Source organism: Cuculus canorus, chromosome 1 (genome assembly GCF_017976375.1).
Source record: "Cuculus canorus isolate bCucCan1 chromosome 1, bCucCan1.pri, whole genome shotgun sequence".
Lineage (NCBI taxonomy): Eukaryota > Metazoa > Chordata > Aves > Cuculiformes > Cuculidae > Cuculus > Cuculus canorus.
In genome coordinates this window covers 7,275,712-7,302,477 of record NC_071401.1, presented here as the reverse complement: position 1 = coordinate 7,302,477, position 26,766 = coordinate 7,275,712, and the positions used below count along the sequence as shown (strand labels likewise).

Below are 26,766 nucleotides of genomic sequence, written 5' to 3'. Positions count from 1 at the left end.
ACACGCATCCCTGAAGCACTTGACCATGCTAGTGTGTGTCTCAGATACTTTCTGGTGTTTTGCCTGTGAGAACTGAGCTGGGGAAGAGAGGAGGCTTTTGTAAAAGTAACTTTAATGTGCAATTATGCCTTATTAAGTGATAAGGAAAAGGTGGAATTACCATTTCAGCTCTTTCTCTGCCCAAGGCTTATTTCACATCCAGTCAACTTGGCTCATGTTGCAGTCACACATTTTCCACCAAATCCCAACAGCAAGAAACTCTGAAGCAAATGATAGTAAAGGGAAGACCACGAGAGATGCCCCTGAATGCAGTGCAGGTCCTGCCCTGCCTGCAGGTAGGAGATGGGGAGCACTGCCCACCCATGCCCATAGCCAGTTGGGGCCCTGCCAAGGCAAAGCCGCTCACCAGAGACTGCCAAGCTCCAACCAGAGCAGCACAAGAAGCAGGCACTAATCCCACATCATCTTTGTATGTCTGCGAGATGCCTGCTGTGCTCGTAGGTGCCTAAAGAGATGGCTAATTAGTGTTACAGCCACCAGCATCACTCTAAGTTTTGAAGCACACCGCCTCACCTGCTAGTTTCAAGCATCCGTGCCATATGCTGAGCCTTTCAGGTTTCAACATTTTACGTTAAAAAGCTACTAGTGGAAAGATTTATTTCCGACTTGAGAAATTAATCAAGCCCTTGGGGACAATGTGTCCAGTGCTGTAGTGACATTCAGACCCCTCACACAAACCCTACAGCTTCGCTCTAACCCTAAAGGAAGCATTACTCAACCTTTGGTGCTAATAAAGCACCATTAGCATTTGCCAGTATAACCTAGAGAGTCACATATGAGAGTGTAACGCTTTTAAATCTTAAGTTTTTGGCCTTAAAACACTTAGAATTTTAGTTTCAAGTCCCCACGCTTGGTGCAAGAGGAATCAAAAAGCTGCCACTCCACTTACTTGGCATCTTACCCTGTCTCACGCGTAATGCCCGTCATATTCTATACAACACAAGTGCAAGGAACTGAAAAGTGAAATAGAAATGAAAACACTTAACTGCTCCTCCTAAACAGTAAGAGACAAAACCAAGAAAATGTAATAGAAAAGCCCACTTCTTTATAATAAAAAAGGTCAGTGAAAATGGGAATGGGCTGAGTACCTTAACACCACTCACACCTTTTCTCTTCCACCTCACACTCTTCCTCCGTTTAGGACTGCAAGGTTTATCAGCCACTTCGCCTGTTTTCCCACCTGTTCACACAGACTCTCACAGGCCGAAGTCCTAGATACTGAGACAACAAGCTTTGTTGCATTAGAGTCACATTGTGATCATTTTAAAGATAATTAATATTGCACACCTTGAAATTACTCCACAACCACTATCTTTTGTTGCATAAAAATTAACTGTAGTAATTTATGCTTAGTTCAGTAACTCCAAAAAGTTGCATTTTCCTCAGTGACCACACACAATTATTTACAGAAAAAAAGGTGACTCACGAAGCAAATTTCTTCTCTGAAAATTGCATTAGTTTTTTACTATTTCCCACACTGAACTATATTTTGTATGTGAAGTTGCCTACTGCTGCCATCCGATCCTCTGAGAATCTTGAGGCTACTCTTTCACCTGTGAAAAGCTCAAAACTAGATCTCCAACTGAGGAGGTGCAGAGTACATACTAGCATGATTTCAGAAGTTAGGAAAATCCTGTCCAGGCTGGATCTGCAGGGCTCCGTGCGGAGAGCAGCCTCGTCCTCACAACGTGTTTCTCTCAGGTGAGTGGTGCCAGAGCTCACCAGGACAGCCAGAGCAGCCCGGCTGTCCCTTCACACCTTGTTAAAGTGGAAAAGGAGGGCAGGTTCCCAATATGCATCATTATATTGGAAGCTCTGTATTGAACAGGGCATCATATGCCTTCCTGCACAAGAACCTGCAGGTAAATCAAAGACACCAACTTGATTCCAGCCCAGCTGCTGCCAGTTCTTAAAAAGTATTTGCCCTGTACTCCTAATTATTGTAGAACTGCAAACTGCATGTCTTTTTTTTTTTTCAGAACTAAGGCCTTTTGTTGCATTTTGCACCACCATTCAAATTTAGGAATAAAATGCATGCGTTGAGCCACGATGCGTTCTTGACCGCAATATCTCAACGGTTTACAACAAAACACACTAAACACTTAAAAACCATTATTGCTGATGGTGGAATAGCTCCATCTTCTGGAATAAAAGTAATTTTCTTGACAACCACATTTGTCATGTGGTTCTATGACATGGATCTATGCGTAAAAATTTAAATTTCTATTTCAAAACCTAACTTGAATATTTCTACTGACATGGAAAGTGAATCTTGGGTGAAAAACAAGAGGAATTTAGGATAGCAATGTGATTTCTGCTAAACTTCAGGGAGCGTTGTTTACTTTCTAATGGCACTGAAAATGCACAACTGTTGCACAGCACGACAGATTAAAAATTGACTTAATTAAAAAAATAGCTATAATCTGACTTTGAGAACAAGAATTTAAACTCATTTTAAGACCACACCCTATACTTAAGTCCTGATTTAGGGTACTTTAAGCTTCACGTTACAAGTTTATAATTTTACAAAAGAGCGTTTGTAGTTAAACACTCTCCTAAACAGGACTGAAGTCCTCCTGAAGGATTTGAAATAAAGAGAAAGGGCTACAAGTGATCCTTACTGCTACTTATCAACACCCTGAAACGTGTATTTAAATGAAGTATTTCTGATTAAGCACATGACGCATTTTAGGCTGGTAATTGATGATTGCTACGCATAAAATATAATTAATGGTCAAGTCAAGCATTCAACTGGAGAGGCCAGAATGAAACCACAATTACAAATTCTGATTTTGCCACTTTTATGTATCATGGGCACATTCTGTGGCTGTTGCTTGAAAAAACCAAAGTCCTTATGTATTCGCTGACAAAGGGAAAAGAGCACTGAAGCTGTTAGCGATCTTATCAACTGCTGCTACGTAGCATTTCTTGATTTCACAGGAAGTAAAAAGTAAAGCCACCAGGAAGAAAAAAAGAAAATTAAGCACATACATCTCCATCTACTTTTGAAATAGCAGTATTTCTAAAATTAATACATACTCACAGACACACAAGAAAAGCAGAAATTTAAATAAACTTGCTTAACAAAACAAAGCAACTGAAGCTTTATTTTCTCTATATAGAAAGAGGCATCCCTATGTGCATTCTTTTAGGCTAAGGAAAATGAAAAAGCCATGCAGCCCTTGCAGGAAACAAATCCTAAGGTGGTAATATATATACACAGAATGTTTCCCCTTTAGTAGACAATTCCTCTCAACAGATGCTTAGTGCCATTTAGAAAGGCCAAACGTATGACTACTTCATAGTAGAATATTCTACTAGATTTTTTTTCAGTCCAATAGCAAAACCATTGCACGAACCATCATGTTGCTCGCATCAGTTAAACAAGAGCAAGTAACAAAACTTAAGCAGTGAAACGTAGATCTGGAAATCAGGCTCCTTATGCAAAGCAAGCACAATAAAAGGATACAGAAAAAATGAAAGAAATTTCTTCAGAAAAATTATCTTCTGACTTTCTGCAGCTTCACATCTCATATGGCTTTTGAATGGAGGCATTAGAAGAATTTTCCCACCCATAGTCAAGTATTGACTGTATTTAAATACAGTAACGCAATCAGAAGTTTAAAATTAAGCATACCATATTACTTTAAGTAATGCAGCATTAAAATCCCTTTTGCTAAGGCTACAAAGGACAGATTTACAGTAATATGAGGTATCAGCATTTATGGTCAGAAAAGCAAAGATGTACAAGAATTATATAGCAATGTCATCAGACATTTCTTTTCTCTTTTTTGTTTTTGCCTTCTATTTCTTTGAGGGGGTTTTGGTTTTGTTTTTTTACAAAATACATGTCTTGATGACCACATGCTTTAAGCTTATATTCATTTATTTTTTAATATATATATTTTATTTGTAGGGTCAATTGAGAAAGAGTCACAAATAAGGAAAGGACACTAAGGTTTTAATAAGGGCAACAAAAAAAAAATGTTTTCACCAGAATAGATTCACATTACAGTACACCAATATTGACAGCATTCTCTTTCGTCTAGTTTTTGGTACATAAGATGGAATCTCTCTACATAACCTTATAAGGCTTCAGTAACTAAAAAGTAAAAAACCTATTAGTTTACAATTTATTTAAAAATTCTGAAAGACACAGCAAGTTCTAAACTTTAGTAGTGCTATCCATACACAACCATCTGGTTTAAGAACCAATTAAAAGAGCCTCCTTTCAAGGGAGCTTCCAACAGCAGAGTTGTGCAATATGGATTTCTCTTACTACAAGGGAAAAAAAAAATACACATGGCACATTCTCATTCATATTTTGCAATGTAAAAAGTTACAAACATATCTAATCAAATAAATAATAAAAAACAGAAAATGAAATGTGTTTGTTATGTATCCTAAAACCACTACACAGAATAATGGAAACTTTCACTCACAGACTATTTACATGGTAATACCCAGGTGAGGGTACACACTGCTACAAAACTCATAAAACAAAGGGTAAACTTGAAATGTTTTCAATCGTAAAGGTCTAGCAGCATGACTATATCTAATGCTGTTTGATTTCTTGAAGGTTTGTGGAAGTTTGTTTTAATCTATGTCTTCATCCAGTTCATAATTGTCTTTATCATAAATGTCTTTTACTAAAAGAACCCGTACAAGCATATTTTCCAAAGTGTTGCGGTCCAGTGAAGTGGCAGTGTACCAGATGGGACTCTCCGCGGAGACAGAGCACTCTGGTTGCAGATAGAACATGTCCGTCCTCTGATTCAGATTCTGTGGGCTACAAGGGGGAAAACACGGAGCGTTAGAAGAACAGCTTTACAGAACAAAACATTCCATTAGCAGATCCAACATCCCGCACAAACAAAATTCTAACTGTACCTAGGCAAGTTATAAAACCAAGATTAATACGGTCTTGTTCATGGAAGGAGCTATGCTAGGTCTGGTCCAAACCCAGCCAGCCTCATGTCCACAGAGCAGCCAAGAGACGTCTGGAACTTAGGAAGCATATGGATGACAGACTCTTCCAGGACCTGCTAAACCAGGAGTATTTCTATCTATTTAGGTTGGCAGATTTCCAAAGAAGTCCAACATTGACATCAGATTTCTTTGCACCACTGCCTGATGCAGTCATCTCTCAGTGCAGAGCCTATTCTTCAAAGTCAAGGATGGTAGTTCTGAGAGAGGCACAGAAATACAAGGTAAAATTCCTCCTCCTCTTTTTTTATTTATAGGGTTGGACACTTAAAATCCTTTAATTCCTCACCTGCTAAACTTTAAGTTTGTATGTGTCCTTAATCCACCTCAGAAATACCCCTTAAGCAACAGAGAAGACCTCTCAAGGAAATTCTAGCATTTTGTCCACTTAGGCAAGTCTAAGAAAATAATCTTCAATTCTGCATGTGCAAGTGCTCACTTGTATTTCCTCCTTCATAAATACTGCAGACTTCAGAGGTCAACTGTATTTCACACCTGATTAGTAAAAGGAAGAATTTTTTACCAGCCCGTCTTCCCAAATTAGCTGATAAAGTTTCAGGTGTTGCTCTTCACCTGCTGGGGTGAATGTTGGCTTGTTCTGCTCTCCCCAAAATGAGATTATATAAGAAGCCAAAATATGATAGTTTAAACTATTCTAATAATTTTAATGTTTTAACCCCCCTCCCAGTTTTTTGACAAGCCAGCATTTTTATAGGCACAAGCAATGATACGGTGCTCACAGCCATGAATGAGAGGATCCTGAAATTTCAGCTGCAACCATCCACTGATTGCCAAGTATATTTCAAACAGCTGTAATTACCTTAGATTTTACAATAGTTTTTATTATTATCTTAGATTACAACATTACCTTAAATTTTACAATAGCTTTCAAAATGTTAAATATTTTATTAGAATTATTTCATCAAAGACACGAGGTGTAAGTTATTAGAAGAGGAACCAGAAGAAGCGGTGTGCTACTCTGGTCAGCAAGGGTAACTGATATCTATAAGACAGCAGGACTTGAATCCACACCATAAATGATGCTCCAAATGGTTTAAGTGCATTCTTTTCCCCAAAGCTGAGATGTTTCTAAAGAAAAAGAAATTATTTGTTCTCTCCCCACTACTGGCTGTGTAACTCAGTTCAAAAATACAACTTTGTCTGGTTAATGCTACACCCTCGCCAAACCATGACAGTGGACAGTGCGAAGGCAACCCTCCCCGCAACAATCAGGATTAAGGGAATTTCTGAAAATCAAGTGCTTGCATTAACTGATCACAAGTCAGTCTTTACATGTTTCTCTCTATAACATCACATGCTTGCTCTTCTGCCTTCATTGTGCATTAGCTCTTTACTTTAGGAATAAGATGCTGTTTCCTAACATGTGTTGAGTCTCACACTTCATTTGATTTATTGTGTTGCATATACAACAAGAATATTTCTTTGATATGACTTGCTGATTTTTCACTTGGATTACATAAAATCTCCATCACTTGAATGGCTGTTCAAATTAAAGAAAAGCATTTTCTGTGAAATCCTGTTTCTAAACACTTCCAAAACACTTAGCTGCTCATTTTTTTTAGTTATTTGGAAGAGTTGCCTAACTTTTGTTTATCACATATTAGTTTCTGTGCAGACTGGAAGGAAAAAAGTTTTTTTCTAAATGCTGGCTTACTATCAATAGTATTTTTAAAATATTTAAAATATTTAAAAAATTTAAAAAATATTTTAAATGTGCTTTCAAACTGGGTATCTCAAAAGCATCTACGTGTCAAATTCCTGATAATACGAAACAAATCCATTGTCTCAAGCCAGTTCTTACAGAAGAGACAGGGACCCACAAATTACACCCTCAGCAGCAAAACCTACCAGAACCCTTGCTGCTAATTCTCCACAGAGATACTTGGTGCTTCCTGCTAAGAAAACTGAATCACGGTGTCATTCCCAGTTGGGGTTGTTCGCAATTAACACTGAAGTACTCTGCTGTTCCCACACCTTCTGCATGCCGTGTCCAGATACAGAACTGGAGATATCAATGCTTTAAATTAGATATTTTTCAGAAGATCTCAATCCATTCCCTTTGCTTGAGTGTATTTCATGTTGCATTAAAACATTTCCCTTTCATAGAATCACAGAATCGCCAGGTTGGAAAAGACCTCTGAGACCATCGAGTCCAACCATACCTACCTGCCCCTAAATCATATCCTTAAGTACCTCATCTACCCATCTTTTAAATACCTCCAGGGATGGTAACTCAGTCACCCCCCTGAGCAGCCTCTGTCAGTGCCTGACGACCCTTCCGGTGAAATATTTTTTCCTAATGTCCAATATGAACCTCCTCTGGCACAGCTTGAGGCCTTTTCCTCTTGTCCTATCACCTGTCACTTGGGAGAAGAGACCAGCACCCACCTCTCTACAACCTCCTTCAGGGTGTTGTAGAGAGTGATAAGGTCTCCCCTCAGCCTCCTCTTCTCCAGCCTAAAAGACCCCAGTTCTCCCAGCCGCTCCTCATAAGACTTGTTCTCCAGCCCCTTCACCAGTTTCGTTGGTCTTCTCTGGACACGCTCCAACACCTCAACATCCTTCTTGTAGTGAGGGGCCCAGAACTGAACACAGGATTCGAAGTGTAGCCTCACCAGTGCTGAATACAAAGGCACAATCACCTCGCCCATCCTGCTGGCCATGGTGTTTCTGATTCAGACCAAGATGCTATTAGCCTTCTTGGCCACCTGGGCACACTGCTGGCTCATGACATTCGTACTTGGCCTATTCAAGACCACTTCTGTATCACCCTGTATCACGCTTACCTTTTAGACAGATAGCATTCAAACATTTTCACAGGGCATCTAGCTGGATCAGACGTGTTTTCAATTTGTTCAAATACTGGTTCATCATCTTCATGTTTCCTTTTTCCAGTAGTAATTTTATCTTTAAGAAGAAAATCAACAACATCTAAGCGATAACTTGAAGTTATTTTACATTTTTCAGTAAAATTCCCAGAGTGGGCAGCCCAAGTACCGCAATGCAGCTGCCACAACTATGCCTATCTCCAAACTGGAAATGCAACCCACAGCCACGACAAAGTCACAGCATTCAGCATGGAGACCAGTGGGCTCAAAAGGATCACTTAATGCAGAGAGACCCCGTAGTCTCCATGGACCACACGCTCTGATTAAAGATCTGGGAGCCGAGAGCTGCTAAACTTTAGGCAAAGGTAGACCTCTAGCTCCTGGCAAGGCACCCAGATGTCCCTCAGAAGACTGCAACGTAGATGCTCCTGCAATACTTATTTTGGAACTGCCATAGTACCTTCACTATCAGCTCTGCACAGGGAAGATACTTGATATCGAAGACAAGCTTTGCTTTCCATTGTTAGAGGATTTTTTTTCCACTGTCTAAAAACAGTGCCAAAAGAAAGTCTCAAGTGCTGCTCCACTGTTTTCAGGCCAAAATACTTAGTGTTAAAATAGAATAGAGTATTCAGAAGAGCAACCGGTGAATGCGATCCCAGCTGTTTAATCCTCCAAAGGTAATCTTCTTCAACTCGAGAGAATATTGACCCTTCAAAAAAAAATTTAGAGAAAACACAATGGATTAGCCCATGAACTGTCCACTGTACAATCATCAAAGCTTCTGTTTACCATAAAATTTAACAAAATACTCACGACAGAAGCCTCTAATAAGCATATTTAATTATACGTGCACACCCCAAACTCAGTTCTTAAAAGAAACAGACACTCACTGTTTCAGGAAGAGATAATCAATGGGAAATCTCAGTACAGGCTATTTCTGTTACATTACTTCAGCAGCATTGCTTACACGCAGCTCCCTCATGTTATTTCATAAAAACAAATGTTCAAAGGGCTAATCTTAACGCCTTCTTAAAAAACGTATTTTTGAGTTAATTTTATTCTGCTCAGGGAAGGCCTCCAAATAGCTATATCTTCTTTCTTATTAGAAACGAGTACCTCACTTGGAAAGCACCTCTGGACCATATCTGGCTACAGAGAGGTCTTTCCAGAGAGAGAAAAGCTAGAATCAAGAAGAGAGAAGAAAGCGGCTGGTAAGGAAAAGCGCTCACTCAAAAGAGGGTTGTGAGAGAGATGGAACAACAGTGGATTCTGCGTTTCAGCACCAACATTGATCTGCTGGGGAAAATTCCCATTTTCTGCATAAACTAATGATCCTCCTGAGCAGGAGACCCATAGCAGAGAGAGTCCTCCCAATACAGATAAGAAAGACTAAAATACATAGTTTGTTAGCCCTACTCACACATAGCCCAGTCCCTGCCTGCCTTATTCTCCACCTAGGAAAAAAATATATTCAACTCAGGTAAAAAGCATAGGTTGAAGCGCAGCTGCTTAATCTATCTCCATCAAATGGACAGTCAATTTAAGATTAATGGGTGGTGGCAAAATCAATTCTTGCATCATGGATTTCCAAGAAACACGACAATAAGAACAAGTACAGTCTTAATTGAACTCTTAGATGAGATCTTTATGATATTTAATCAATTACTACCACAATGCATGAAATGTTTGTATCTATCTATATGCTTAAGAATACAGAACGATTAAGAGATTAAAAACATACATGACCAAAAAGAAAATTACCATCTGGAAGTATGCTTGGTTGCCAACTTCTCAGGATTTTATTTAACTCCTGTTCAAACGTATGGTAGATTGGATCAATAAATATGTTGTCTTTTCGATTACTTCCATATAAGTACTACAGAAAGAGAGAGATACAATATTTACAGTCCCAAATTAGAACAAAACATGTGCTACAGGGTTCTTTACCTGAGCAAGGCTTACACGTTTATAAAATAACACTATCTGAAAATAAAGCAATGACACTTTCCCAATATTTAGCAGGTAAAAGTTATCTCCAACATAAGGTATGGTGCAAATTTCCAACTGGATACACATGATAGATTAATTGCAACTCTAACATGTTTCTCTAAAATTTCCTTTGAGCAACACCGTACAGTGAATGGGGGGTTTTAAAAAACACAACTAATTAATCTTTTCCTCGACACGGGCCTTTGACGAAAGAAAAACATTTAGCAAGAACTGACACTTTAAATGTGAACTCTGGACACTGAAAAAAGCACCTTCAACACAGAAGTGGGAGCAAAAAATATCTCCATATATTTGTGGTAGTGATATGCAGCAGTGCAAGAAAAATGATAGGATGGTGCAAGGCGCCTGCCTATCCTACAATCTAATTATCTCAATCCTCTTGACCCTACAGACAGATACTCTTTTGAACCTTCACCAAGAAATAACGGCTGAGGGCTGTACTAGTATTTGACATTATCGTCTCTGGAGACACTTCTAAGAAGCAGAGGATTGGCTTCTTAAAATTTTCCACTTCAGTGTTATCTTCACACGAACAAGCATGTTGTTTGCGAATACAATAAAAGTGTCAGACACGAAAAATGTACTCACTTCCAGAAATGACATCTATTTCTGTACCCATACTTGAAATAACATTAAACACAGCACCCATTTGTCCTAGGAGGTTCAGCATACCTTGACTTCCTTATCTTCGCACTTAGTTTTGTAAAACAGAAAAATTAATGAATGCACCTCCTAGAAGTCTCCAACCCAAGATCTTCACTTAGATAACTATTTCATACAGTACATTTAACTACTTCTTCAAAGAACAATGTTCCCCCAAATGTGCTTGTTTCTAGACATACCAGTTTCGATTTTATAGAGCAATTCTAAATCAGACAATGCAGCTTACTTCAAGCCCCATGGGGTCTGCCCCTCTGTTCCCTGGCACATTTCTCTTCCATTAATTTTCTTTTTCTCTGGCTTGCGTTTGCCACTCACAGTGAATGCTGGCACTGAAACTGAAATGAAACTATAAACTGGTTCAAAACTAATTCCCACACAGGCCTGTAAGAACTCAACTAAAAAGATTGCTGTTTCCTGATTCAGAATGTTTGGCTAAACCCTGCCATTACCAGTAGAAATCCATGAAGTACCCTATACCATTAGCACCGCAGAGTCTACAGAAGAATGATGTTGTTTTGCAGTCTCCTCACACACCCACAAAACTTTATTTCCACACCATAACACTGTGCTGTGCTACTCTACAAACTCCAGAGGGGGCAAGATTAGCGTAAGCAGTTTCCACCTGAGATGAGCTCTACCGAAACCGCGGGGAGTGGGAAGGAACTGGACATGCCTCTGAGTTCCACAGTAGAGAACAGACTGAATTGCTGCCCACAGCACCTTCAGACAAACATCTGCCATGCTCCATAAGCCTGAATTTTGCTGAAACCATCCCATTACTACACATGCAAAACCCAAATACACTCCCTACATACCCCCAAGCCTCTAGTCTGTACTGGTACAAAGAATGAAGGCCACGATGCAGCAGAGGAGCAAAGCATGCTAACACATTCTTCTACATTAACCCTCTCCACTAGAAAATGACCTGCCCAACAACATAACTTTATTTTCAAGTATGGTTAATTCTCAGGACCAACACTTCCCTGTTATCAAAACCATTATTAGACCATTGCCGACTAGAGGCAGAACAATTTCAGCTGGAAATGAACCTGAACCAAGAAAATGTACAATTTGACTGAGGGTCTAGTTTACTGGAATAGATTTTCCAAGCGCTTCCTTTAAGAAAAACAGTTATTTTACAACGTCAAAAAAGAAACAACTTAAGACTTTAAGACTCCTGAGCACTTCCCCTATGCTCAAACCAAATTACTTCTGCAAGGAAAAGCTGCACCCACAGCCCATAATTAGCCACAGCGAGTGCAATAGTTCTGGTGCAGGGGGAAGTGCTTTTTAACTGTTGGAATGGCTCCAGAGGAGGGCTACAAAGATGATCAGAGGGCTGGAGCACCTCTTATATGAGGACAGGCTGAGAGAGTTGGGGTTGTTCAGCCTGGAGAACAGAAAGCTCCAGGGAGACCTTATAGTGACCTTCCAGTACCTGAAGGGGCTACAAGAAAGCTGGGGAGGGACTGTTCACAAAGGCTTGTAGTGATAGGACGGGGGGCAATGGGTATAAACTGGACAGGGGCACATTTAGATTAGACATAAGGAAGAATTTCTTCACTGTGAGAGTGGTGAGCCATTGGCACAGGTTGCCCAGGGAGATTGTGGCCGCCCCATCCCTGGAGGTGGTCAAGGCCAGGTTGGATGGGCCCTTGGGCAGCCTGATCTAGTGGGAGGTGCCCCTGCCCATGGCAGGGGGGTTGGAACTGGATGATCTTTAAGGTCCCTTCTAACCCAAACTATTCTATGATTCTATGATTTAACCTACGGCTTTCCCTTTCTCTTCTTTAAGAGAAACTTACTCTGAGTTAGCAAAATATTAATGATCTTTGGCACAACTTTGTCCTTAAATGGCATCATTTAAACTCCTCTGAGCCCCTTCTGAGTTAAACAGAGACAATATCTGTTATGCAGTAGCAGATAATTTATTCTCTTTCAAGAGTAACCACATCAGGCTTGTCAGACGGCAAGAAGGACTAAGAAAATATTAAAGGCCATGGAGTCTTGTTGCATGTTGTGACAAAGATATTGCATTTACTGTACCACTAATTTATTCAAAATTGTTTTTTTCAGAAGGGTAACATACACTCCTACACATACAATTTGCCATTAGCAGACAGACGTTGGCTGCAACCCTTGACAGCTCACAAGTTTGTGTGTTTCTGTTCCTCACTTGCTGTCTCCGTCTTTGTGAAATGCAAACTCTGCGGAACAGGACACAACTTCCTACCACTCTGACGTGTGCAGTGGCACAACTGTGCCAATGAAGAGGGGATGTTAAGATCACCCAACATAAGCACTGGACACTAATTATAAGCAATAATTTTAGCAACATAATCACAAGTTGTTCCTCTAATGTTCCAGCGTTGTGTATGTGTATTAGGGCTCATGATAATTGTGTTGTGCCACATAAATTTTGGCTATGTTGAGCTGAAAAGAAAAAAAAATTTTACACAACTAGCTTTCACAGTAGGCAAAATAGACAATATCAAAAGCACAAAGAGGAAGGTGAAAAAAAGAAAAAATATTAGCTGAGTTCCATTTTATAAACGCATACCTCACTCTTGTGTATTGTTTATCAGCTTAATATGAGTACTCTCAGTTTGATACAAAGATAGAGAGATGGCATATCACACAAGTGCAGAAGCAGAAATCTAGCTGAATTGGAAACATGCCTCGTGGCAATATTGACTAAAATGCCAATGAATGCTTGTTTCTCAAATTTCAACCAGGAGGTAAAGATATCAACCATTTAATCTTTCGTACTTGCAGTTCAGAAAAATGAGTGGAGATATTATTTATTTTAAAAAGATTTTGATTTAAAAAAGTTATTATTTGATTCATGTCTCTGTCTGAAGTATAAAGCAGTTTAAGGGGGATTCCAAACCCTGTGAACAGTCTGCTTTCTACATCATATGCATTTTTATTGCCTTTTAACTTGAATGGATTTTTCTGTGTTCTCAGATCTCGACAAAGCTTATTTTATCTGACATTTGCCCTACATACCAAAAATAAAGACATCTTCTTCTTAAAAGATAAGCTGTGTAATACCTTTTCTAATTACCAGTGATATCTTATTGCCTTCCTATACAAGACATCCAAACTGACTCCCTTTATCTTTGAAATACAACTTAATCACAATTCAGGGACAGGATGTATAAGACAGTCAATACAGCAGTTGCCTGTACTCTACAAGCAAGCCTGACTGCCCACAGGCTACAATAGTCAGTAAATTAGACTTTCCCCAAAAGACACTTCAAATAACTTGTTTTCACTTTATGCTAAGGAACTGAATTAGTAAAACATTTACAGATCATGCCTTGTTTCATTCTGTTTTTACATTAAGCCATCTTTAGCAAACAACATTAAGCACAGCATTTGGAAAAACTGTCATTTTCTGACTGCAAATTCCTTGCTTTAACCCAGCCAGAAGCTTAAAATTATTACAATTTTACAAGTTTACATTTGCATTTTCTGGATGGGTCTGCAAACTCATTTTCTATACAGACAGCTTTCTACGATGTGATTTACACAGCAGCCTCTTCGTATTCCCGATCATAGCCATTACATTAAGAATAGCTCCTAGCCAATAATCTCTATTCTTCCACTGAAATGGGTTACAATCAAACCAGCAGCTATGATTACCACTTCTACAGTCTTTACTAACCTCCTGAATCCCAAGACACAGATAATATATGCTGTCGGGTGCATAGTTCTCTCCATTTGGCCTTCGAATTTCATTGACAAAATGTGTCAACCCATAGTTTAACTCGGCTGCAGTATGTGATAAAAGATCTTCCTTTAATTTCACAGACTTCGCTGTAAAATAGAGAGAAAAATGTTAGATTACACAACAGAATTATTACACAGTGAGAGTGATATGGGGTATTTTTTGACTGGAGAGCAGGAAATAGGCTTGATGTCCTATCCACTAACAAATGAATGAGTCTAAATTCACTAAGCAGTTCAAATGTCAGGTCTATATTAAAATAAACAAGGCTATCAGAGCAAAGTCTAATTAAGCAAATGCAGTATCACCTACTGACAAATACACTGTCACACTCAGCTGAGGACAACACAGAAGTGGCCCATGATGCTGAAGTGAAGACAGTGTTGTAGAGAAAGACTGTCAGAGAAATAGCAGTTTCTGAAGATCCAACAACATAACACAACAGTGCTGGGATGCACATAGGAGCTGAGGAACAGCAGGATTAGCAGCAACTGCCCTTTTCCCTGACACTGCAAATGTACACACAGAGGAGCATTGCAGAAAGAGCAGCAAGGCTCCATAGGAGCAAAGGCTACCTTGTGTCAGAGCTCCACAGCCAGGTAACACCACACTCAGATGAGGATTTCTTTGCAGGACAAAGAGCAGGATGCCTCTCCCTTGCAATTTAGAAGTCCAGAAAAAGCGTGAACTCCAAGGTGAGTTAGAACATGAATTAAAAAGGCATGCAAACAAAAAATCAAAATGGTGACAGAAAGTCTGAAAGGCCACAAAGGTGCTACCTTGGCTTACAGTACCAGAAGTGTGAGATACAGCATTTTGAAATAAGTATGGAAAACATCTTTAGGAAAAAAAAAAAGAGTTTGAAAATTTGCAGTTTGAAGATTTGCAGTAAAATAATTCCAGTCATTTTGGAAACAGTATGGATGTGTGAAAACTTCCATTAAAAATTCCAGCTGAAAATCAGACCAATATAGCAATTCATAGAATACCAGGTTGGAAGGGACCTCAAGGATCATCTGGTCCAATCTTCCTCAGCAAACACACGGTCTAGCACCCAGTCCAATGGAATATTATGCGTCCAGTGTTGGGGAATCCACCCCTTCACTGGTGTGTGAGGTGTTCTCCCCTACCAAATAAAAACCTGAATGCCAGATTTTTGGAAATACTTACTTGATTTCAGTTCCTCTAGTTCTGGAAGCTCTTCATCTAAATATCGAGACTTTATCCAGTGCTTCCATGCATTTACACCATATGCATATTTGAATGGAAAACTACACTCTGAGTTTTCGGAGCTGTCATCGTGCGACTGGTATTCTGACACTGCTTTCCTCTTCACCCCCTGCCATTGAAACACAGTGATTAACGCCGCCAACGGCCGCTGACGGCAGCTAACACAGAAGCTCGGCAGAATACGTAAGCTGTTGGCCAAAGTACGAACTGAAGGTTCAGCGTGAAGAAACACACACTTCGTTCAGTAGGAAGTTTCTGGGTCGAATAAACTTCTAAGGACAGTATTTACTGAAGCTGAGAGACATTTCCAATTCATCTTTCAAACTAACACAGACGAGTAATTTTTGATGATGGAGTTGCTGTATCGGTTATATCGTATTAAGTAACAAACACATGCTGCGCTAAATAATTCAGTGTATTTATAGGTTTTCATTGTGTTAACATGCAGCAAGTTAAAGATGCTACAAATTATGCCAGAAGGTCAACTTGTGGGAACTCATCAAGGAAAAAGGCCAGCACCGGCCCCAAATTAAAGCATGTCCAGAACTGGATATGCAGATAGTGTCCAGCCAATAATACTGATACTTTAGACTCCCAATTTAAAACTAGAAAGACACGCTTATACTTAACAATTCTTATTTTTTAAAAGCTTTGATATCTACTGCAGTTATTGCAACAAAACCATTTCAGCTTTGTGTCAGGCACCTGAAACTCTATTTCCTTCTAAATAAAAGATCATTGCTGATTTACTTGCAACGTCTAAATTAAGATTTTTGACAATAAAATATGGGAAACATACAAGCAAATGAAAAGGGAATTTTTTAACCATTTTATACAGCGCATGTTATAGCTCCCATTATAAGCCACGGTAATGCCAACACTCTACTTTCAAATTAAGCCAAGAGAGTTTTGTTCAAAGCAGAAGGTAGAAAAGCATTACTAAGAGCACAGTGTTTATATAAACACTAGTACATCAACAGTCTACCAAAGTGAAACAGAAGTGGGATCAGAAGTTAGAAATTATAGACCTATGAAATCCAACAGCTAATGGCAACAGACATTGAATTGAAATATTTTTATTCTTTGAAGTATAGCAATTTACATCATCCAGATAGGATAGTAGGTACCAATAGGCGGTAACACATTTTAGAGCAGTATGAGAGCCAAAAAAACCCACCCCAAAAACCTGGCATATTTATGCCCACTTAAATACTGTGCGGTTCTAGATGGCATGACATTACCTTCTTTTTAGGCCTAGGTCTTGGCTGTTCCTCATACTCTTCCCCAAAAACAGGAGGTAATAAAAACTCATTTTCTGTATCAAGCTCCTCAGTTGCTGAAAAGACATTAACAGAAACATTTTTTAACACCTTTCGGGTAATATTGGTTTGAAAAACACAATGAACTATATAATTGTGCCTTGAAGTAAGGCATCCCCAAAAACACACTTATGAAACATTACCAAGGACTGGATTTCAGTCCAGTTTGAAAGTAAGGCAAAACTATATATTTATTTCTAAATAAATTGTAAAGGATGCATTACTGAATATTTTCAAGTACTATTTCAAATTACTAAGGCAGCATTTCTTACTATGGACCCTTAGACAACTTTTCCTGCCTACAAAGTCTTTGGTATTAAGAAGTTATGGTGCAAGTAAGCAGCTACGAGTGAAAAAATACAAATTACCTTACTACATGCGCTTTTGTCCATATATTTCCATTATTTCTGTTTATGGTTTACATTTTATATAGCACTTTATACTTGATTAAAAACATAAAGAATCAGAACATAAACTCTTTCAGAGAAACTGGTTTTAGTCTGTATTTAGGTAAGCGGTGGAGGTCAAGCTCATGATGGATATTACAGTAATTTTGGTCAAGAGATACACAGTAGTATTTCAAGTACTATTTACATAACATTTCAGGGGTAGGATGAAGCACTTATTTCAGGCAACACAGTGGAATGAGAAAACATATGAATGGATTTAATGTTGCAAGTTCCAACTTTATTTACTTGGCTGAAAGTTTGTACCTCATTTAACTAACAAACAATTACTTCACTCAAAACTGAATGCTCTTCTGACAGTCTGATTTCACCACCTTACTACTCAAGACACCATTCAAATTGGTTCAGGTAAAATATCATTTAGAAACAAAGATTTAAGAACTCTGCCCCAGACTAAACATCGGTCCTTCTCCTGTTTCCACAAAGAGTCTCATCTCAGAAGCACTTCAGTGCATTCAATAAGTATTACAAACTTCTATTATTTATTATTCTGCTTTGATTACTTTTGTCTTCCATGTTTTTGCCTTCTCTTGTACATAGCCTCGCTTATAAAGATGGTTAAAAAAATCTAGTATGCATCCTGCTAAAAAACTTCCCAAGACAAAGGTCAGACTAAACCTTAGACTTGATCTTTAAAATAGACATACAGCAAACCGAGAAACCCAGACAGAACATCTAGCACAGACACCTAAGGCACTAAGTAAAAGGAGACTTTCAACGTCACATATAGAAGCCAGCCAGTTATATGTCCGAGAGAAACTATGTCAAGGGAGATACTAGCTACAGTTGGGAGTTCCGTGGATCTTGGATTTATTTGGATATGGAATAAGGAAACAAACACCATTACCCACGTTCTGTAGAATGGCAAAAATTGTAAAACCAGGAGTTTCTTTCAAGAAGGCTCTCAAAGTAGTGATTTTCCTGCTAATTCAAATAACATCGCCTTTCTGAAATACAGCTATGGACATTTGTAAGATACTAAAAGCTAACAAGTGAAGCACAATATAATGATTTTGCTATTTTCTAACAAACTCAAGTGGAAAATTTGCCCTTCTGTAATTTCTGCTCTAATCCACCATTTCACTTCCCATGGAAACGTGGTAATTGAAGAATGTTTTGTTTTCCATGATACAGGCCATTTGTGTCTTTAAGCCTTCAGAATCTCTTTCCTAAATCCATGTCCAAAACTAAATGATTCAGTCAGATTCTAGTGAAAGGCTAATTTCCCCTTTTCTTTGTATTTTGTTGCAAATATTGTGTTTAGAAAGATGGAAGAACTCATTCAGAAGCCCTTAGTCTTGCAAAGGCACGGCAAAGTTTTACCTAACAGTCAGCCAAGTGGATCTTGCAATAAGTTAAGTTTCTCTAAAAGGATGATGAATCAAAATACAATGGCTGCCCACAATATCTATTTCACAATACTTATTAACTTATGACAGAAAAAAATACCTCTTGGAAAGTCTATTTCAATATCAAGATCTGGTTCATATGGAACGTCGGGCAAGCTTGTCCGTGCCTCTGTTTCTGAGTTTAGTAGATTTGTTTCCGAGTTTAGCAGACTTGTTTCTGAGTTTAGTAGATTTGACTCAACTATCACACCTGTAAATAAAAGCAAATAAAATGAAAAAAGGAAAATAATTCTTATTTTAATCAACATATGGATAAGTTAAAAACAGAGCAGATTTAGAGTATTAGAAGCCGAGTAGCTAAAATTTGCTTGTTTGCTTATCACCACCCTAGGTTTTGTTGTTCTTGAGATCTCAGATTTGCTCCTTCAATGTGATTTCCTTCAAACAGAAAGGATACTTACTAGCCCATCTATCCTCCATTAAGAAGAGTCAGCAAAGAACATGCACATAGAATCAAATACTGGGGAACATGGATCATATCACCCAATCATAGATCTCAAACAAGTGTGACAATTCTAACTAGTTTTCTATGTGATTTTGCCCACAACAGAACAGACTTTCAAATCTGTGAAAGAGATCCTACGAAAGCAAATGAGGAAAGCAGGCTGAGACAAACAAAAGCTTGATCTCTTTCCAGCTTCTAGCAAAGACAGATTTCTTCAAATTCAGTTCTTTGCAAACAAGTAAACACGGATTCCATACATCTACGCGTTCAGCTTCGCTGTACTTAGCAGAAGGGAACAAGGAATTGCACATGACAACCTTGCAGCACTACCAGAGATGTCCAGCTCGAGCGGGGAAATGGTAACAGTCTAGAAAACAATCAGCCTCCTGGGACTGCAGCCTCATATACCAGGTCCAAAGCATGAGTTCATGTCATTTATCAACACTCTTTGAGACTTTTTTTGAAAGAGCTTGAAAAAACCCCAAAGCTTCAGAGTAATGGAAGAAATCTTAAAAATCTAAATTTTTTTGAAGACAAGGCAAAATTGCCTGGAAGAATACAGAAGAGACTTGAGGATTTGGGCAGGCAGAGCCAAAAATGAGGGGCAGAATAGTATGTTCACCACAAAAATATCATTACAGGACATGTGGGATTTTTTGATCTTCAGCTGCAAAGTTGTCTCTGGCAGTTCTTCCCTTTTAAGTGAGCTGGTGGGATGACAAGTTATTTCAGCACCACAACCACGATGATCTATTAGTTGATGCATTACTGTCTCCAAAGAGATGACGCTTCCAAGACAGGATCAATTGCGAGTGAAAGCATCATTAGGTCACCTGTTTTAGCCGACCACAGTTCCACTTGTGAAAGTCATGTTTCTCTTAGTTTTAACAGCTGTCACTTCCCCACACTCAATCTAACATGTGCCTAGTAACGCGTTACTACAACACGATCAGACTCCTGTCATATCCCACCTGTTCAGCGAAAGCTATGTTCACACCTGTAAGACACAGCTATGGAGATCACTTTCTCTAAACTTCTGACTTGAGGTTTTCTGGGAGGAAGATTGGACTGGTTTTGGCTTGGTTTGAGTTATGCTAAAAAGAAAATGTATGTGCGCAATTCAGGCTTGCTATCAGCCAGGGAGCTTGCACAAGCAAAGAGAATACCCATGTTTTTAAAGGCAAAGGTCTGAAGTTGCACAACAGACTTCAGAAAGTTTTTGGTATTTCAAATGTGCTAAAATGATCTTTAAAAATATTTAAATAATTAATATTTCAACATCATATAAGAACTCAATAGTAGCACCATTGTACTCAAAGAATCTCTACCTAAAATAAAAAAACACCCAACACTTCTCTTGATTCACACACCCCAACACACACACTCCAGCACTCCAAAGAGTCAGAAACTCAGCAGGAAACTCACTGGCCACATCAGAAGCTTCAGCTTTTCCATCATGTTCAGGTAACATCCCTGACAAGTTCAGTAGCTCAGTTTCCAGAGGATTTGAGGGTATTTTTCCCTTCAGCTCTTCTATCGCTGCAAGGATTTTCTCACTGCTATCCAGACCAGTGGGTAAGAAAACTGGAACTGGCACCTGTGCAAACAGGGAGAAAGACAGAATTAGAAAAGAAAAAAAATATGCTGCCACAAAGAATCAAAAGCAACTGTCAACACAGAATCAAACTCCATACCTCTCATCTAAACGATAGAGTTAATACAGATTAGAAACAGTTCAGGATGGGCTAACAAAAAAAAAGTTGACAGGTTAAAAAAATCAATATAATGACTGAGAAGTAGGAAAGGATATAGAAAAAATTAAATATGACAAAATACTGTAGGTCAAAGTAAGATCCGAAGGGACTTCAGAGCTTCAAACCTGTACGACTATAACTTCAGACTAACATGACAAATCAGCATCTTGTTCTGGCTTGCTTGTGAAACATGGAATTTTTAGAACTCAGGGTTGCTTTTTTCCCACCATTTGGATAAGATTTGGTACATAAGCGATAACATATTTAACCTAGATTTATTTTCATTTTTCTGGCATGAGGTTCCTTTTTCATCCACTTTTCTTCCTTCTGTTTATCCCACTCTGCCATGCCTCTCTAACACAATCTTTCAGTTTCCCCATCACCAAATTTAATCTTGCTGTTTAATGCCTATTCAGCAAACTCAAAACGATCACTCAGAGAACTGTTCCTAAAATGTTCAGCAGCACCAGATTTTCACAATGAAAGCAGGCAGAGGGTTCCTAAAGAACAATCGGGAAATAAAGTGCCACTGTTACGTTTCTAATGCTTTTTCACTAAATAGTGCTGCAGCATCCTACAATCCTTTAGCTGGACCAGACTGAGAACAATCAAAACCACAAAGTGGTCCCAGACATTTGTATGGAGGTGATTCTGCTCCTCTATTCCTCTCTTGTGAGACCTCATCTGGAGTACTGTGTCCAGTTCTGGAATCCTCAATGTAAGAAGGATATGGAGCCGCTGGCATGGGTCCAGAGGAGGGCTACAACAGTGATCAGAGGGCTGGAGCACCCTCCCTACAAGGACAGGCTGAGAGAGTTGGGCTTGTTCAGTCTGGAGAAGAGAAAGCTCCAGGGAGACCTTATAGCGGCCTTCCAGTACCTGAAAGGGGCTACAAGAAAGCTGGGGAGGGACTATTCACAAAGGCTTGGAGTGATAGGACAAGGGTGAATGGGTATAAACCAGAGAGGGGAAGATTTAGATTAGACATGAGGAAGAATTTCTTCACCATGAGAGTGGTGAGGCACTGGCACAGGTTGCCCAGGGAAGCTGTGGCTGCTCCATCCCTGGAGGTGTTCAAGGCCAGGTTGGATGGGGCCTTGGGCAGCCTGATCCAGTGGAATGTCCCTGCCCATAGCAGGGAGGTTGGAACTCGATGATCTTTAAGGTCCCTTCCAACCCAAACTATTCTATGATTATATGTGTGTAAATGGATGTCAAGTTAAACATGAAGCTGAAGTCTCACTTACAGGAACAGGAACCGCTGTAGGAACAGGAACATTTTGACTACACATGTTCATAGGCACCGGAACATAGACAGGTACAGGAATAGGCACTGGGACATACTCTTTTCTCCAATCATCTTCTATTAAAAGAAAAAAGAAAAAGGCAAACACTGCCAGGTACTTAAATATATTTTACACCTGCAGTTTAGGGAAAAAAATATTTACGATATGTTCCAAGACAGTAACAGTTTAAAAATATCTGCAATGAAGAAATGGGTAGCTAAAGTAGAGTTCAAGAGTTACCTGTCTGACAAGATTTTGTCTGCATGTGAGGTTTACAGTATGTGGCTTTCGTCATTGTCAAAGGCTTGCAAAGAACTGCCTTGTTCTTCATTTCTCTGTTAGCTGTTGGAGAAGGTGGTGGCGCTGAGCCCTACAGACAAGCAAATAAAAGAGGAGGTGCTGTTACATCACACTGATTTCAACACAGAGTTCTTGACTTAATACATCAGTTGATACTTTTCATAAATGAGATATTGAAGAGGAAGCTCAAACACAACAGCACCAACTATTGTTCCTTAATTGCAAGCTATTCTGCATTTCTAGTAATGAGCTGCTGCTGCCAGTAATGTAATATATTTGTATTTTGCTCAGTCACGGCTGGCATTTTAATAGCTTCTGACTATTTTTTCTTTTCTCATCTGCTTCTCTTCAAATTTAAGATAGTCAAGATATTTTTACATTCTTGCTTAAATGAAAGTGCAATTTAAGCTATTTTATAACTTAAAAATTGTTTTAGCTGTGAGAAAAATTCACTATAAGGTCTCAAGGTCTAACCCTCCTGAACTATGCTCATACAAAGATAACATTATATTTTTAAAAGCATATTTCTAAATTATTATATTATCTCTAAATAATTTTAATACCTAAGTATGAGCTTCGAGCTCCCTCTGCTGGCTCTGCACTAGTGACAATCAATACTGGAGAACATCACTTAACGCTCAACTGGTGTCCTCACAGTCAATAGGTTAAAAACCTCTTCTTCCAGACTTGGGTTTGGTCCCTTAGCACCTGTTTTAGAACCTGATTTAAGAAACAGACTGTCGCTTTTATTTGGTCATATGAACTAAGCCTAGCCCCAGATATCCTTTTAAATATGGAAAGAAAGTCAAGTCATAAGAACAGCAGTAGATATTATTTAACAGGCATATACTTTCTAAAATATATTACAAAAATTCATCACAAATAGCTTTTGTATGATCTTTAAAAAATTAAGGACTGAATTAACATAATTGGAAGCTATTAAACATAAAACACTAGATGTTTTCAACCTGACAGTTTAGCTTGTCTGATGTCTCTACTTACCTAAGCAATCTTATTTTCTGTGATTTTCATTAATATATATGACAAGGCCATCAAAATACTTCCAGTTAAATCTAAGATTTACCTTACAGAAGCTTATTTCCATTAAAAAAGTGAGTCAATATTTTCACAGTAAAACAGGCACTTCTGAGATCTTTTGTGAGACAAACAAATCAAAACAAAACTTGGGTTTAAAGAGAATGCACTAAGCTAACTGGAAAAAATAGTATTAATATTACTTTTGACAAGCTGGCAAGACCTGAAACTCAAAATCAAGGCTGCAGCTCCAGTGATGATCCCCACCCTCCCAGTGATTCTGCAAAAGGTTATGCTTTCCTACTCTGCCACCCCTCTGTGGTTAATTAGAACTTGAGCACCAATCATTCTACGTTTAGGAATTATAATTTAAGATCTAGAGCTTTATTTGTAGCCTTTCAAGGCTAAGGCTTAATATTCTAACCAATCAGTGCAATTATCTTCCCTTTCTTTACTCAATAAATACATCTATTCAGTCTAAACACATGAATAAGATCTACACACCTTCGTGGATTAACTTTTAAGCAACACTTTCATGCACTATAAACGTTAAAATACTTCGCTGATGATTTGGTTTCCCAAAGGGCATTGAAAAGATGAAAAATAAACATTTAAAATTTAATTGCATCTACCGATGTGAAAAAGACTAAATTTCTTAAATTAAGCTTAGTATCATTCAAAGATACTAGTTTGGGATAGGTTTTTTTTTAACAGCATCCCTTTAAGCTACTAGGATTTCACGTTTTAAATCAATCTAATTATGTTCTGTATGTATTAAATAGATGTACTTACCGTTAGTTTTGTTCGGGGGGGTTGACAGCCTTGATCTAAAAATGTAAGAAAACATTTTTTTAGAAATTCTTTTCCCTACTTCAGGATCAAATCAAATTTCTGTAAGCAACTCAGACAACACCTATCATCAGGATAACATTAAACTAACAGCACTAATTAGTACTCCGTTGCCAGTGAGAACTGCAGGCAAGACAGCTCGTCCCTAGGCGCCGCTTTACTCCAGCACTGAACCTCACGCAAAGGCCAACACTAAATCAATGCTCCATCCTGACGTGACTATAGCATCTTTCAGAAAAGTAAAAGTTCAGATATGAAAATGGACATACAAAGAATTTGTGTTGCTATAATTACATTAACTAAAAAGCTGATTTATTTGAACTTTGCCTGACTTGCCATTTAAACCATGAAAACATGCATTCGTTCACCATTAGCAAATTTATACACTACCTAACAGCCAACAGAAAAAAAAAAATTAAAAGCAATGCATTCTTCTTATCTTGATATTTTAATTCCATTCTAGTTTAGTTTTAATTTAATTTCTTTTAATTCCATTTAATGTATTAATTTTTTTTGTTTCTAGTGTATTTATCTGCTCTGTGACCAAAACACATTTTGAAAAGAAGTGTTTCCACAGAGCAAATAATGACAAGCCGGACCACAATGAAAGAAGAAAACGTTTTCTGCCTCTGCGAAGATACAATAAAATTATGCTTAACATTAAAATTATGGATTTTTTTTTTTTTCAAAAAGTGACTACAGAACTGACAAAGTTTCAGCTCCTGAAAAAGCAATAAAGAGCTAAGATAAAAACCAGCAAGCAGCTCAATGATGTCTCGGATGACGGAATAAAAAAGGGTGATCTCTAGCACTGTTTATGACAACAAATAAACGATCCACGCAGTTTTCAAATTTTAATTTAAAGGAAGCACCTTGTTTGCCGATTAGCAGCCACAAAGCAGCACGTACCGTAGTGTAAGTTCTCAGGTCCTTTTTGGGTTGCCAGATTTGGCTCGTTTTGTTGACAGTAGAAACGGAGCAAACAGTGCTGATCACAAAAGTGTTTCATTTCTCCACGCCACTGCACTTTCTCTTTGAGAGTTCCTTGAGACTTACAACAGTCACATCGTGCAGCCTTAATGCAAAGAAGATTTTGACATTTTTAAGCAAGCTTTGGACAAAAAAAATATTTCCACATTTTAAAAGGCTACATTTTTAAGAGTACTGAAGAATAATTATCACTAGACAGTTAAGTCTTGTTCATGTTGCGTCTACGATGGTTACGCTACTTTCTAACCTGTGTGTACAGGCACATTTGTGACTTTCTTTTCAATAGTTTACTAGGAATTATAACCCTGAATGAATCTGCTTTGTGTCACTAAGTCTTTACAAATTGCTTATTTCTAGACAGACAGCAACAGAATTTTATGCATCAATCTTATTTAAATCCACTGAAGTATTCTGCAAAACAAGAGCAGAACGTGACCGAGACTCTTTAATGCCTCTCATGAACTGAGGACAGGTAGAGTTGTTTTTTTCCCCTCAAAGTTTGGTGTTTTTTTCAAGTCACAAAGAGAATCACTTCTCTAGATACCAAATCAGAGCCCTTCAGTGTAAATAACTTTTACATTGTAAATTTTTATTATTGTAAATATTTTAATTATTTTAGTAGTTTGACAACAATTTCAGATTTCAATTATTTATTTCACCAAAGCTTCTCTATGACATATAAACAGCAATAACTAAGGAGGTTCCCCCAAAAGCTAGCAAGCATTTAACTTGAAATTCAAAACTTCGTTCTTCTGTATCCCTAGCTAAACGTTTAAAGAATATATCTTTCACCAGCCTACATGGTAATTTCATGATGTATCACTAAGACAGACATTGATTTTTTTCCAAAGTAGATTCCACTGGATTTCATCAGCCATGCTATAAATTATTATCTGAACAGTGGCAGCCCCAGGTTCAGTAAAGTCTTCAAGTAAGTAAAGAATTGTTTGCTCTACAGTTCCTCTTGATATTGTTTGTGACTTCCATCCTAAAGCAGTCCTTAAAAAAAGCTAAAAGCTTCATGGATGCTCAGAAATCCAAAATAAGTCAACCAAATAATATAGCCAGGAGACAAAGAGGAAATTTATGATAGTATGCAACATAAAACATTAATATGTAAAACCATACACAACATCGCAATTATGCACAAGGCTCTAATGACTAAAAAAAAAAAAAATGGTCCAACTGTAGTTCTTGCAACTCCAAAAAAGTATCAATAGGCCGATTAGTTCAAATTTTAAAATTAAACGTTGAGTTTTTTCTCTGAACACTCCGGCACCATCCCCTGGCAATGTAGGAAATCAAGCTCTCAGGTCTAATTTTCAAATATTTAAGATAATATACAGACTCAATTCTAACAGAATAACGAGTGCTAAAA

The 26,766-nt window shown here is 38.3% G+C and overlaps 1 protein-coding gene across 6 annotated transcripts in view; it reads right to left on the bottom strand.

Annotated features, from left to right (window-relative positions):
• Positions 1–2,946: 2,946 nt before the first annotated feature.
• Positions 2,947–26,766, bottom strand: part of ZMYM2 (zinc finger MYM-type containing 2) — a 96,978-nt gene continuing 73,158 nt past the window's right edge. For 3 of the 6 annotated variants that reach the window (XM_054064664.1, XM_054064670.1, XM_054064642.1), the window contains exons 12-24: positions 25,308–25,473; positions 24,342–24,376; positions 22,455–22,584; positions 22,176–22,291; positions 20,600–20,771; positions 18,770–18,919; positions 16,776–16,870; positions 15,475–15,643; positions 14,242–14,393; positions 9,660–9,774; positions 8,356–8,607; positions 7,854–7,974; positions 2,947–4,849 (exon numbers count right to left, since the gene is read on the bottom strand). In XM_054064664.1, coding sequence (XP_053920639.1) covers positions 4,657–4,849; positions 7,854–7,974; positions 8,356–8,607; positions 9,660–9,774; positions 14,242–14,393; positions 15,475–15,643; positions 16,776–16,870; positions 18,770–18,919; positions 20,600–20,771; positions 22,176–22,291; positions 22,455–22,584; positions 24,342–24,376; positions 25,308–25,473 — 1,866 coding nt within the window. In that variant the 3' untranslated portion in view covers positions 2,947–4,656. The remainder of the gene's footprint in view (positions 4,850–7,853; positions 7,975–8,355; positions 8,608–9,659; positions 9,775–14,241; positions 14,394–15,474; positions 15,644–16,775; positions 16,871–18,769; positions 18,920–20,599; positions 20,772–22,175; positions 22,292–22,454; positions 22,585–24,341; positions 24,377–25,307; positions 25,474–26,766) is intronic. The other 3 variants (XM_054064635.1, XM_054064651.1, XM_054064659.1) reach the window with 3 other exon arrangements.